The sequence below is a fragment of the Borostomias antarcticus genome, assembly GCF_949987555.1.
Source record: "Borostomias antarcticus genome assembly, chromosome: 4".
NCBI lineage: Eukaryota > Metazoa > Chordata > Actinopteri > Stomiiformes > Stomiidae > Borostomias > Borostomias antarcticus.
Window position 1 is genome coordinate 31,729,053 of NC_140237.1, and position 11,936 is coordinate 31,740,988.

The 11,936-nt window shown below is 48.7% G+C and overlaps 1 protein-coding gene across 1 annotated transcript in view; it reads left to right on the forward strand.

Moving 5' to 3' along the window:
- arnt2 (aryl-hydrocarbon receptor nuclear translocator 2) overlaps positions 1–11,936 on the forward strand; it is a gene marked incomplete at both ends in the record, with an annotated part of 44,935 nt that overhangs the window by 18,091 nt on the left and 14,908 nt on the right. The window contains 2 exons of the mRNA XM_084437453.1: positions 10,241–10,343; positions 11,856–11,921. Coding sequence (XP_084293579.1) covers positions 10,241–10,343; positions 11,856–11,921 — 169 coding nt within the window. The remainder of the gene's footprint in view (positions 1–10,240; positions 10,344–11,855; positions 11,922–11,936) is intronic.

Sequence of the window (11,936 nt, forward strand, 5' to 3'; positions counted from 1 at the left end):
AAGAGGACGAGGGAGTTGGTCTCTCTCGCACTTTGAGACTATCAAATGTAGTGCAAGTCCCAATTCTAATCTGATGGGCTCCATTTAAGTGCTTTAGCATAGACGTTGTATTTCCCCCCTTGCAGGAAAATATCTTAGAGCACAGGTTGCATTTCGCCTCCTCCTTCCATTCTCTCCGCCAAAATACATCTCACTTTCGGCCATGCTGCTAGTGTTGTTGTTTTTGCCTGAAGTCAAAACTCCGCCTACACGCTGCTACATGTTTGGAAATTGAACGGGGATGAGGGTCAGAAAGCATTTTTTTCAAAGTCAGACAGCATTTAGTGTGATTTTTTAGTGACGTAGTCATGCATGGTTATCTTTTTTCTTTTTCTTTTTTTTCTTTTTTTTTTTTTTTAAATCTTGATAAATGAAAATTTAACCGGTTGTACTGTTTTCACCGTGGTTCACCGTGACACCGGTAACCGTCTCATCCCTAATCGGTAGTGGGTGGAGTCTCCCCGATTTCTAATCGTAAATATCCAAGATGCTTGGTATTGATCAGGGAGATTTCATTATGATGTTATTCTACCCAGCAAATGACAGAAAGTCATAGTATTAATTTGGAATGGCATCTTCATGGCAGTGGAAGGTCAGAGAATGTAAAATAATGACTACATTTCTAATGATCACAGGTTGCATCCTCACCTCCACCTGTGTGCTAATAACGGTATTATCATCATTAACATTATAATTTATTAATGTTAGCTTGTAGCAGTCGTTTCTGTATCTATGCAACTGACAACGGAACAGAATCCTAGCTTTAATCTGGATAAAATCTTCAAAATGTAGTAGTTCAAAACTTTAACGTAGGATTGAGATCATTTTGATCCAAAAAATCAGGATTACCTTGATCCCAGCAGAAGGGTTGATTAAGAGTGGATTACCCAACAAAATTATACAATTCATTTCAAGTATACAATTAATTTCAAAATACATTCCAATGGAAAATAACATAAACTAGGTGTTAGAGTTTGTAAATTAAAGCAATACATTGTTTATAGGCTCAATGTTGGTAAATTTTATTTACATTTTTCTGTTACATGTCAGTGGCCTCTAGCCTAACTCTCAGAACAGTGCTTTATCAATCATGAAAAACATTTTGATAATAACAATTATCTACAAATAATATGCACTAGTCCACCACGTGATCAACTTCAATTTCAAAAGTGCTGTGGTGTCTCTCATTGCATGACCACTGAATCTCCTATTTAGCCTAGAGAAAAATCCACAGATCGGCCAGATAAAGCACTGATAATCAGGATTTGAAAAGAATCAGGAATCTGAATTGGGATCAAGGTGATCATTTTCTGAATTGAAATATCGGGACAAATTCTGTCTGAGTTCTCTGATCCTGGATCACAAAATACTGGGATTTGAAAATCGGATCAGATCTGAGATAAATCGTTTTGAACTCCTGGCCTCTAGTGTGTGCGTTCTTACGATTTAAAGGTTAAAAATCACTTAAGTCTGTCGTTATGTCTGTGGTCTGGTCTCTCCCTAGTATCTCTAGTCTGCCCCAGGCGTAGCAGGCATGGCTCGGGACAGTGTCTGGGAGCTGCCAGCCAGTAGTGAGAAACCAGCCTATTATCGATGTGTCCACTAGAGGGAGCTGTATACACACTGATTCTCCCTCTGTCCAGAAACCGCTCAAACCACATCAGACCAGCTCTTTTCATCATAGAGATGTCCTGCTGTCTGTTTGTCCGTCTGTCTGTCCCTCTGCAGCCCGAAGATAACCCTGCAGGAGCATGGTACACACACACACACACATACACACACACACACAGAGACAACATCCTTTGAAGTCATAGCATTAGTGTGATCTCACAGTGTGAAATGTAATTTAGGAGAATTCAGTGGAACTAAACCAGTATTTCTTGGAGGTTCTTCGGCGCTGAGGATAAATTGTGATGTGTGTGTGTGCGTGTGTGTCAGCGTGCGTGCGCGTGTGTGTGTGTGTGTGTGTGGAACCCTGTGTGCTTGCCAGTTCTCTAACAGAAGGAACACGCACGGGGAGCTCAGCACGGCCAGCGTTCTCATCGTTCTGTGTGGACCAGTTGTTGCCATCTGTACTGTGTTGGATCATAAAAGGCACTGTGAAGACTCAGAAACTGTCCGATGTCCAGCAGCGAACCCCGGCCAATAGAGAAGGCTCAGGTGTGCCGCACCAGTCGTGGCCCGGTCTGGCCCAAGCTCGGCGCGGAGACGGGCCGCGATTCCATCTCCGTGCGCCCGAGCCGTGAGCAATGGAGCGAGCTCGCTCGTCTGTCCCCGGCCACCGAAAAGCCCAACTGTGACATTTCTCAGCTCTGACACAGACGGATGTTCTCGATCTGGCGCCGAACGGAGCGGCGTAGATTAACGGCCACCGCTCGGGCGCCGAATCCCCTTCCCTTCACAAACATGAACATTGAAAAATCCACCGGCTTCATTCCACTCAGGTTTCTCAGAAAGGTCCGGATAAATTATTGAGGCTGCTCCCCCCCCCCCCTCGATGAGGCTTTGATAAGCGCCATGTTTCTCGGTGACGGAGGGGGGGCCTGCTGGAGGAGGACAGGCCCCGCCCAGCGCCGCGCATACTTAATGAGCTCCCAGCAAGCTCGGTCTGCTGATTGGTTGACCATACATAATGAATGAAGGCTGATTGGACAGGGGTGATGGTGAAGGAGAATAGTCCTCCGCGCGCGAGAGAAGGCTAGAGAACAGAGGGATGAGAGAGAGGAGAGAGAGAGGGAGAAAGAGAGAGAGGGAGAGAGAGAAAGAGAGAGGGGGAGAGAGAGAGAAGGAGAGAGAAAAAGAGAGAGAGAGGTCAGCTGTAGTCTTGGCTTCACATCACCTATTCTTCCCTCTAGTGGTGGAGAAGAGGTTCTCACCTCTTCAAGAACCATACTTCTTATGGACTCGGCCTCTTAAGTACCTTTTGTAAGTGTGTCTTGCTGCTCTTGCACTTTGACCTCTGCACTAGATTACGCTCTCAGTCACTTGTTTAGAAAGGAGCAGCCCTTGTGAGGTCTGGCAAGTAGCGGTGCACTGACTACCTACGCTGAATGCAATTATAGTAAGTCGCTTTGGATAAAAGCGTCCGCTAAATGACTGTAATGTAATGCAATAATTGCCTGTCCATTAGAGAGAGAGAGAGAGAGAGATGGCAAAGAGAGAGGGACTGAAGAGAAAATGGATACTGGAGAGATGGTACACTGCAAAAAACAGTTAAAATACTGTTAAATTATAAAAAATAATAATTACTGAATTTGAGGAGAAATGACTTAATACTAGTGAAATTATCTGTCCTTGCAGCAAGATAATTTTCCTTGATAAGAAATCTTAAAATAAGATGGTTCGAGTTTAGAAATAACATAGAAACTAGTAAATAACTTAAAACAAGATAATTCATCTCATATTTCCAAATGTACGATTTTAAATCTTGGCAAGCACAGAACAATTTGCAGTGTAGGACAGCAGGAGGGAAGGACAGAGTGATGATTGGTCGGAGCTACACTCAGTGGACATTCTATTAGCAACAGCTCTCTAGTACTGGGAAGGACCCCCTTCTCCCTCCAGAACAGCCTGACCTCTCTGTGACCTCGGACTCAACAAGATGCCCTTCTGCACTCCACTACTGTAAACAGCTGCTATTCCAGCATTTGTGGCCTCTCTGTATTGTATCGTATCGCTATATATCGTGACACAATTGTATCGTGAGGTCCTTGCCAATACCCAGCGCTAACGTATAACACATATTGAGTTGCAGCCACATGGTTGGCTGTTTGCATCAACAAGCAGGTGTAGCTAATAACATGGCAGCTGAGTGTGCGTAGATGGATGGAGTGATAGTTAACTCTTTGGGCGCAGGGCCCAGCTGTAGGATGGATAATGTGAAACGACATAAGCTATTTCTTTTCGCTGGGTTCCAAACCGTGGAAAGTCAGCCTCTCGGCTAGCTCCGACACTGCTGAAGCAGACGAGACGTTTACCGAGACCCTCCCAAACCCTCCCTTGGCTCTGCGAACAATTACTCTACTGCTCTGCATGGAAAGCGACAGCAGAGCGCATGACAGCAACAAATCAGTTTGATGTGTTTTGGACGGGAGCGAGGGGCACTGCTGTTCTTGTTGTTGTTCTGGTTCGGGGTGTTTTGCATGCCGGGGCAGATAGAGGCGCCTGGCATGCCAGCCCAGGCACCGGCGGGCGTCCGTCCACGCGTGCCAGCACGCTGCCTGACTCTGCACATGCCCACGGGCCCTGGGGCCCTGGCTCTGGGAGGACGCAACGCTGGCTCAGCCGGGAGGCAAGCTGCTGCTTCTCTCTTTCTCCTCTCCTCTCCTCTCCTCTCCTCTCCTCTCCTCTCCTCTCCTCTCCTCTCCTCTCCTCTCCTCTCCTCTCCTCTCCTCTCCTCTCCTCTCCTCTCCTCCTCTCCTCTCCTTTACTCTCCTCTCCTCCTCTCTCCTCTTCTCTCCTCTCCTCTCTCCTCTCCTCTTCTCTCCTCTCCTCCTCTCTCCTCTCCTTTCCTTTACTCTCCTCTCCTCCTCTCTCCTCTCCTCTCCTCCGTGCCCTATTGTCCTCTGAAGATTGGAAAAGTCTGTCCATGTATGTGTGTGAGTGAGTGAGTGAGTGAGTGAGTGAGTGAGTGAGTGAGTCTGAGTATTTGTGAGTGTTTGTATTTGTGTGTGTTTGTGCGTGTGTGTGTGTGCGTATTGAATCGCTAATTTCTTACTCGTTTTCCCTGAATAGACCAGTGAGCGCTGAGACGTCTGACCAAGGCGCGGTCACCAGAGCTTTTGGCCGGTCATGGTGAACAGACACACATCAACGACCACACACATAGACAAACATATTAGAGATGGGGATACACATGGAGCGGGCCCTCAGGGACATCGGCTGGGTGTGTATTGGCAGTGACCGTGTGTTGCACTGTTTTGTGTCCCTCCCTCGGTCCTGTGGTGCTCCTCAAAGGATTGGTTCCAGAGTAAACTAGACCTAAGAGTAGTTTCACGCTGAGACAGCAACGAGCTACAGAGCAGACAATACACACACGCACACCACACACACACACCACACACACACTCAAACGCACACGCAAACAGGGACAGACGTTTCCAATCTTCTGAGGACGACAGAGCACGCCAGCGTGCCAGCCAGTGTACCAGCTGTCAGCCCGGAGAACATCTTACTCATCCCGTCCCAAACAAACGGGCGATTCTAATACGGCGTTGCCAGCCCGGTTACCGCAACCCGACCCGTGTGTGCGTGTGTGTTACTTATCTCCCATCTCTCATCTGATACGTGGGACGCCAACCCAAGCCTGACCCCCCTCCTTGGTAAGAACATGAGGTCACACAGCCGAGCAGAGGAAACTCTTGCTCACACAAAGGACCTTGTTTGCTCGCGTTTCACGGGTGGTGATGTGCGCGTGTGCGTGTGTGTGTGTGTGTGTGTGTGTGCGCGTTTATGAGTAGATATGAGTTCTCGGATTTTCTCGGCGAGGTAATTGGCTTTGATGTGGCCGGTCTGTTTTGTGTTTGCGATATGCTCCTTAGATCCGGACTCAGTCCTAGAGCAGCTCCCTCCATCTGCTCCGTGGTAAACAGGCCCGATGAGCGCCACGCACCCTCGGTCACCCCCCCAACGGGGGGGTTCTTCTCAGGCATTCCAGCCCAATCTGGACAGCATCAGAGGGCAGGGACACGCAGAGAGAGGAACAGGTGCTAACGCAGAACACGTTCATGTAAAGTACGTTCCCGCGGATGCGTGGATGAGGTAAAAGGGTCTGAGCTGTCGATTAATCACTTAAGTTGTAATGTTTTTTTCAGGCGAGAAAGTAACCGATTTCGAATATACGTGGTTAGTGGATCAAAATGGCGGACGTTTTCCCCACAGTGCTGGCAGCAGGCCAAGCTGTGGTCATACAATGAGGCGTTCAGGAACGTCAGTCATGGAAGTTTAGTCACCTGCCTGCGTTGTAGGTTGTGCAAGGCATGCTGGGAGCTACGAGGGCTTGTGAGGGACGGAGAAGACATTCCCCCAGCGGTAATATAGGCTTCCCTGTTATATATTTATTCTAATAATTAAGAAAAGAGGAGTTGAGAATGCCAAGATTCATCTTTGCAAATCCAAGCTGGTTACTTTTATTACAAATAGTTTACGAGTTTGCAAAGTCGGGCTCTCAGAGAAGGGAACATCCACCAAGAGCAGTGATTATCATCAAAACAGAGTATTATACTGTAAACACTGGGTGTGACCATACATGCATATGCAAATACTTCACTGGCCAATCATCCGTGAGTAGGCTAGTTCTGAGGGTCAACAGCTGGAGTAAACAGATCAGAGATCAGAGATAGCTGGGAGGAGGTGACCCCTGGTGACCCATGGTTTCTCCTGCCATAAAGCAGAAAGGCCTGGGGACGGTGGGGTCAGGGGTCAATAAACAGAAGACAACTGCATCAGCTGTAAAACACAAAGGATTCACAATGTAGATTTTCCTGTGACTGTGTCTAATCAAAGTGTCTAATCTAATCAAATAAGAGAACACCCTTATTTGGATTGATCTATTACAGCCCAACTTATGAACTTGCAAAACTAACACAATAACTTATAAAACAATTGACCCCCTCTACGTTCGGACCAGTCCAGTACACACACACACACAGAAAACTCTCCCACGCCCCTTTTCCCCATTGCAACTAAACAATTATACACAACAATACAAGGCCTTGTAAATCAGTTTAGACAGAGCTGGGTTACAGTACAACTTATGAACTTAGAATAATACACAAGAAGGCGTTTTTAATCGCTATTTTACAGATTTAGGCAGGGTCACGGTCGAAACATCTCCGAGACGTCACGAGTCAAGATTCCCAGAATTCTCCGCTGCAGGCAACATTTTGAATGTCGTCTGTTTTGAGGGGTTCGCGTTGGCAGGGTTGCCAGATTGGGAGGTTTTCCATCCGATCTGGCAACACCGGGGTCATGTGAGTTGACAGCACAGATGGGGAGTTGACAGCGCAGCTAGCGTTAGTTTTGTCTGCAGTTAGCTAGCTAGTAGCTACTGTAACTAGTAGATAGCCTGATGTTCATTTTAGCCTCAGTTATGTCTAGTGTAGCTAAAATGGCATGTTCAAAGATGGGCAAAAGAAAAGTCGACAGTGAAAATAAGCAATTCAAAGATAATTGGATCCAAAAATATGCCTTCATCCTCCCTCCAACGAGCACCAAACCGATGTGATTAATATGGCAAGAAAAGGTAGCTCTTGTGAAGTGGCAGTTTGAAACACCACTATGAAACAAAACAGTAATTTTTAAGGTGAGGTTACAGGAGGTGAGGGGATAAGACGGGATGAGAGGAGACAGGAGGTGAGGAAATAAGACAGGAGGAGAGGAGACAGGAGGTGAGGGGATAAGACAGGAGGAGAGGATACAGGAGGTGAGGGGATAAGACAGTATGAGAGGAGACAGGTGGTGAGGAGATAAGACAGGAGGAGAGGATACAGGAGGTGAGGGGATAAGACAGGAGGAGAGGATACAGGAGGTGAGGGGATAAGACAGGAGGAGAGGATACAGGAGGTGAGGGGATAAGACAGGAGACTGAGCAAATCATACCAACACAATAATGAACTTGAGGAAGAACCCTGAGAGAGGACTTGACCTGGTTTGATTCACTTTTGTTGGTGGGTGTGTGAGGCGGTAGGGGGGGCGGGGTTGATGAGGAAATGGTGATTTGTATTAGAATAGTTTTCTTAAAAAATTGACATTTGGATTATTGGGGGGGGGAATTGTGCAACTTTAGGATTTGTATTTGAGTACCCCTGCCCTAGTCCATAGTCACAAGATACAAAACAGTGGAGTGACTTGAAGGTATTCTGTACTTTTTTGTTAAACGGAACAAGTTGTACAATTATTTGGGGGCCAATATCTACTTATTTATTCAGCAGTCAATCATTATTATTTATATCTGTAGGCCGCAGTCTCATAATGAACCAGAAGTATTTTTATTTCTCTCCTAGCGTGGAAAGTCTGTTAGCCGTGATGCTATTTTTTGCTATGATAAACTCCATTGACGTATGCTAAAAACATTAGCGATCAGAACAGTATCATTCATGGCTAACGTGATCTTGCATTGTGTTACTGTATGTAAAGGCACCACCATATTCCCAGTTGAGTTGGATTATTGTGATAATGGACAAACAGTGTGATCACTGAACTGATGAAATTATGGTACTAGAAATAAGATGTTGGTAGTGAACCTGAAGCAGGAAGTGCCAACGTTACTCTGGACACAAGGAAAAGAAACCCAGCCGAAAATGACGCAGCTCGTTTAAACCGGTGTTATTTTCATAAATGGACCACATATTGGGAATCTTCTTTACACGGCTACCTTCTCGCCTGAAAAATGATGAAAACGTACATATTAACAGCAGTCGAGCCAATTTTACAACAGCTTTTAGCTCGCTTATAAAATCCCCGTTGGTACTGTACATGAGATGACGTTTTTGGGACGGTATCTTTGACCAATCAAGTGTGAGCAGTATCGCATTTCAGCACCTTTCGTAGCTACAGTATTTAAAACAGGCATGGGTACTGCGGCCCGATAGAGGTCAGCTGACAGCGGAGAAAGGACCCAGAAGAAGCGTGAGCTCGGGTTCCGGTCCGGTATGGGACGATAGTGGAGAAGCCCCCTTAAACTAGAAAAGCCCCCTCCCGTGCAATGAGGAGAGGTTCAGCGTGCACTCGTTTGAACCGAGGTCATGGCAGGTGTGGTCTAAGACGCTGCCAGAGCTATGTACCTGGCTGCCGGTCTGGACGGCCTGACTGCTGTCACAAGGGGAGTTGACAGTGAGTTTAAACCGTCTAATACTGGGCTACAGGACTGCTAGAGACCGGCTGTCCAACTTTTCAACCCTCATCATCCTCCCTCCCCTCAGTTGTGACCTTTTAACCTCTCCGATACAAACAAGGCCCCCCTCTGCCTGTTGTGCTGTCTGTTGCCCTTGTGTGTGTGTGTGTGTGTGTGTGTGTGTGTGTGTGTGTGTGTGTGTGTGTGTGTGTGTGTGTGTGTGAGAGAGAGAGAGAGAGGATCCCTCGGTCTTGGATCCGTCCTGTCCAGCTCTGGCCCGCTCTGTGCTGATGTGGCCGAGGGGTCCTTGGTGGACCTGGAGGCGGTGGGCGCCGGTGATTCCGTGGTGTTGTCTTCCTCTCTGGCACACGGGGCCTCAGTGATAGGCTCCTGAGGGACCCAGCAGCTGTCTCCACCACGGCTTCATAGGAATTCCTCCGCTGTCTCCGTCTAAACATCGATGACCTTAATGTGTTTGTACAAATGACTGAGCGATTAGATCATGCTAGCGGCTATCGGGTAGCTAGATACAGACAGAGAGAGGCCTGAGATTCCTTTAGCAACAGGACAAGGAGCATTGTTGCGCCACCGTTTGCAAAACATTTTTTCCCCTTCTTTCCCTCACTCCATTGTAAGAGTCAAGAGAGAAAAAACAATGGAATGGTTGTGGTTTAATTAGATTAGAGGAGAGAATGTCTGCTTGAGCCTGTCTGTTCCTCCTCACCTCATTTAAACCATTTACAGCCATTAGCTGCCATATCGGTTGCCTGTATGAAAACTGGCCTCTATAAATCCATGAATGTACGCTGAAGGGTGGGTTTCCTCTGTGTTTTGGGGAAGGAATGTGTGTTTGTGCGTGTGTGTAAGTGAGTGAGTGTGTGTGTGTGTGTGTGTGTGTGTGTGTGTGTGTGTGTGTGTGTGAGTGAGTATGCGTGTGTGTGAGTGAGTGAGTGAGTGAGTGAGTGAGTGAGTGAGTGTGTGTGTGTGCGTGCGTGAGTGTAAGTGAGTGAGTGTGTGTGTATGCATGTGTGTGAGTGAGTGAGTATGCGTGTGTGTGTGTGTGAGTGAGTATGCGTGTGTGAGTGAGTGAGTGAGTGAGTGAGTGTGTGTGTGTGTGCGTGTGTGTGTGTGAGTGCGTATGCGTGTGTGTGTGTGTGAGAGTGAGTGAGTGTGTGCTAGTGCGTGTGTGTGTGTGCGTGTGTGTGAGTGAGTGAGTGAGTGAGTGAGTGAGTGAGTGAGTGAGTGCGTGTGTGTGTGTGTGTGTGTGAGTGTGTGTGTGTGTGAGTGCATGCGTGTGTGTGTGTGTGTGAGTGCGTGTGTGTGTGTGTGTGTTCTGGTGCTTCTCTGATGTGTTCCCTGTCTCCCCAGGACGTATCCTGGACCTGAAGACCGGCACGGTGAAGAAGGAGGGACAGCAGTCCTCCATGAGAATGTGTATGGGCTCCCGACGGTCCTTCATCTGCAGATTGAGGTGCGTGCGTGTGTGTGTGTGTGTGTGTCTAGGTCCGCGTGTGCTTTCAACACCCCGTCTACGCCAGCTAGGGCGATCTGAACGTGCAATGGATTTGATGAAGGCAGCCCCGTGCGCGCATCGCTAACCAACCCTTCCCCAAAGAGCGGGAGCGCCGAGACTTTGGTCGAGGCTGAAACTGCGGCCTCTTCGCACGTCGCCGCCTTCCTCCCGTATTACCGAGCGCTGGCGCACACTCCGCACCTGCGCGGAGCTTGGAACGTGCGTGTGTCCCGCCATTAACCCCCCCCTCCACCCCAAGCCGTGGTGTCATATGCTTCTCATCACGACGCAAAGACATGCGTACGTTCCCCAGAGTTATGGGCGCGATGATTGATGCGTCCGTGCTTCCATACGTAATTACGTATGACATATAAGTACGCCTGCAGATATTGCTGTAACCATTACAGTATGTTGGAACGCCGCCTGCTCGAGCGCCGCGTTCGTCCCGCCCCCGAGCTAGAGACATGCCCGTTCGCACGCACACACGTCCCCCTCTGGGAAAAACAGCCGAGAGCTTATTTGTCTCGCTGCCATCCTGACGTGTTTGCGAACGTGCGGTTCGCGTTCAGCGATCGGGATGGTTTATGCGCGAGGCGCGGTTTTCTTTCGGTGTTGACAAAGCGCCACGTCGGTTTGTTTGCGCGGTTTCTGCGTTTATCAGTCAGCCGGTTTGATAAGCCGCACCGGACCGTAACCACATCTGCGGCACGTACTCAGGAATGTGCGGTCTTTTGTTCGGTTCTATTTGAGGCCCTTCGTTAATTGGAACAGTGTGTGGAGATGACAACAAAAGCAGGGCTCAGGACCCTTAGGAGCACAGCTGAGGCACATCACACAAGCTGAGGCACATCACACACACATACACACACACACACGCACACACGCAGCTCTGCCGCAACACAACAGGCACCCAAGCATAAAGGAATTCTTCCAAACATCATTTCACATATTGAATCCAGACCTTCTTATGTAACCTTCACCTTTTGTCTATTGGATCACTGGACGGGGAAATCCAGGGAAAAACACCCCGGTTGGCTCCGCCCCCACCCCCTCAACCCCCCGCCCCCGCCCCCCCCTCCTCTCCTGGATTCGCGTGCCACCGCCCCCTCCACCCCCGGCCGCCCTCTGTGGCGGAGTCTGTTACACATTTCCCCGGCGCTTGGCTAGAGTCGCCAGACGGATCGGTATTCCAGACGGAATCGCTCCGCTCCAGGAAGTGGCCCTTCCTGGACAACAAACGGGGCGGCACAGACACGGCGCCCCCCGAGGGAACCCCGGCCCGGTTCGGGCCACCGAGCGCGGTGGTCCACTCCTCGTCAGGCTCGTCGGTCGCCGGCGTCGATCCGAGCGGTGCTGTGGGGCCAATATGTATTCATGATCGTGTCCTCCTGTGTGTGTGTGTGTGTGTGTGTGTGTGTGTGTGTGTGTGTGTGTGTGTGTGTGTGTGTGTGTGTGCGTGTGTGTGTTCAGATGTGGCAGCGCTCCCCTGGACCATATCTCTTTAAACCGCCTGTCCAACATGAGGAAGAGATACAGGTGAGAAGAGATACC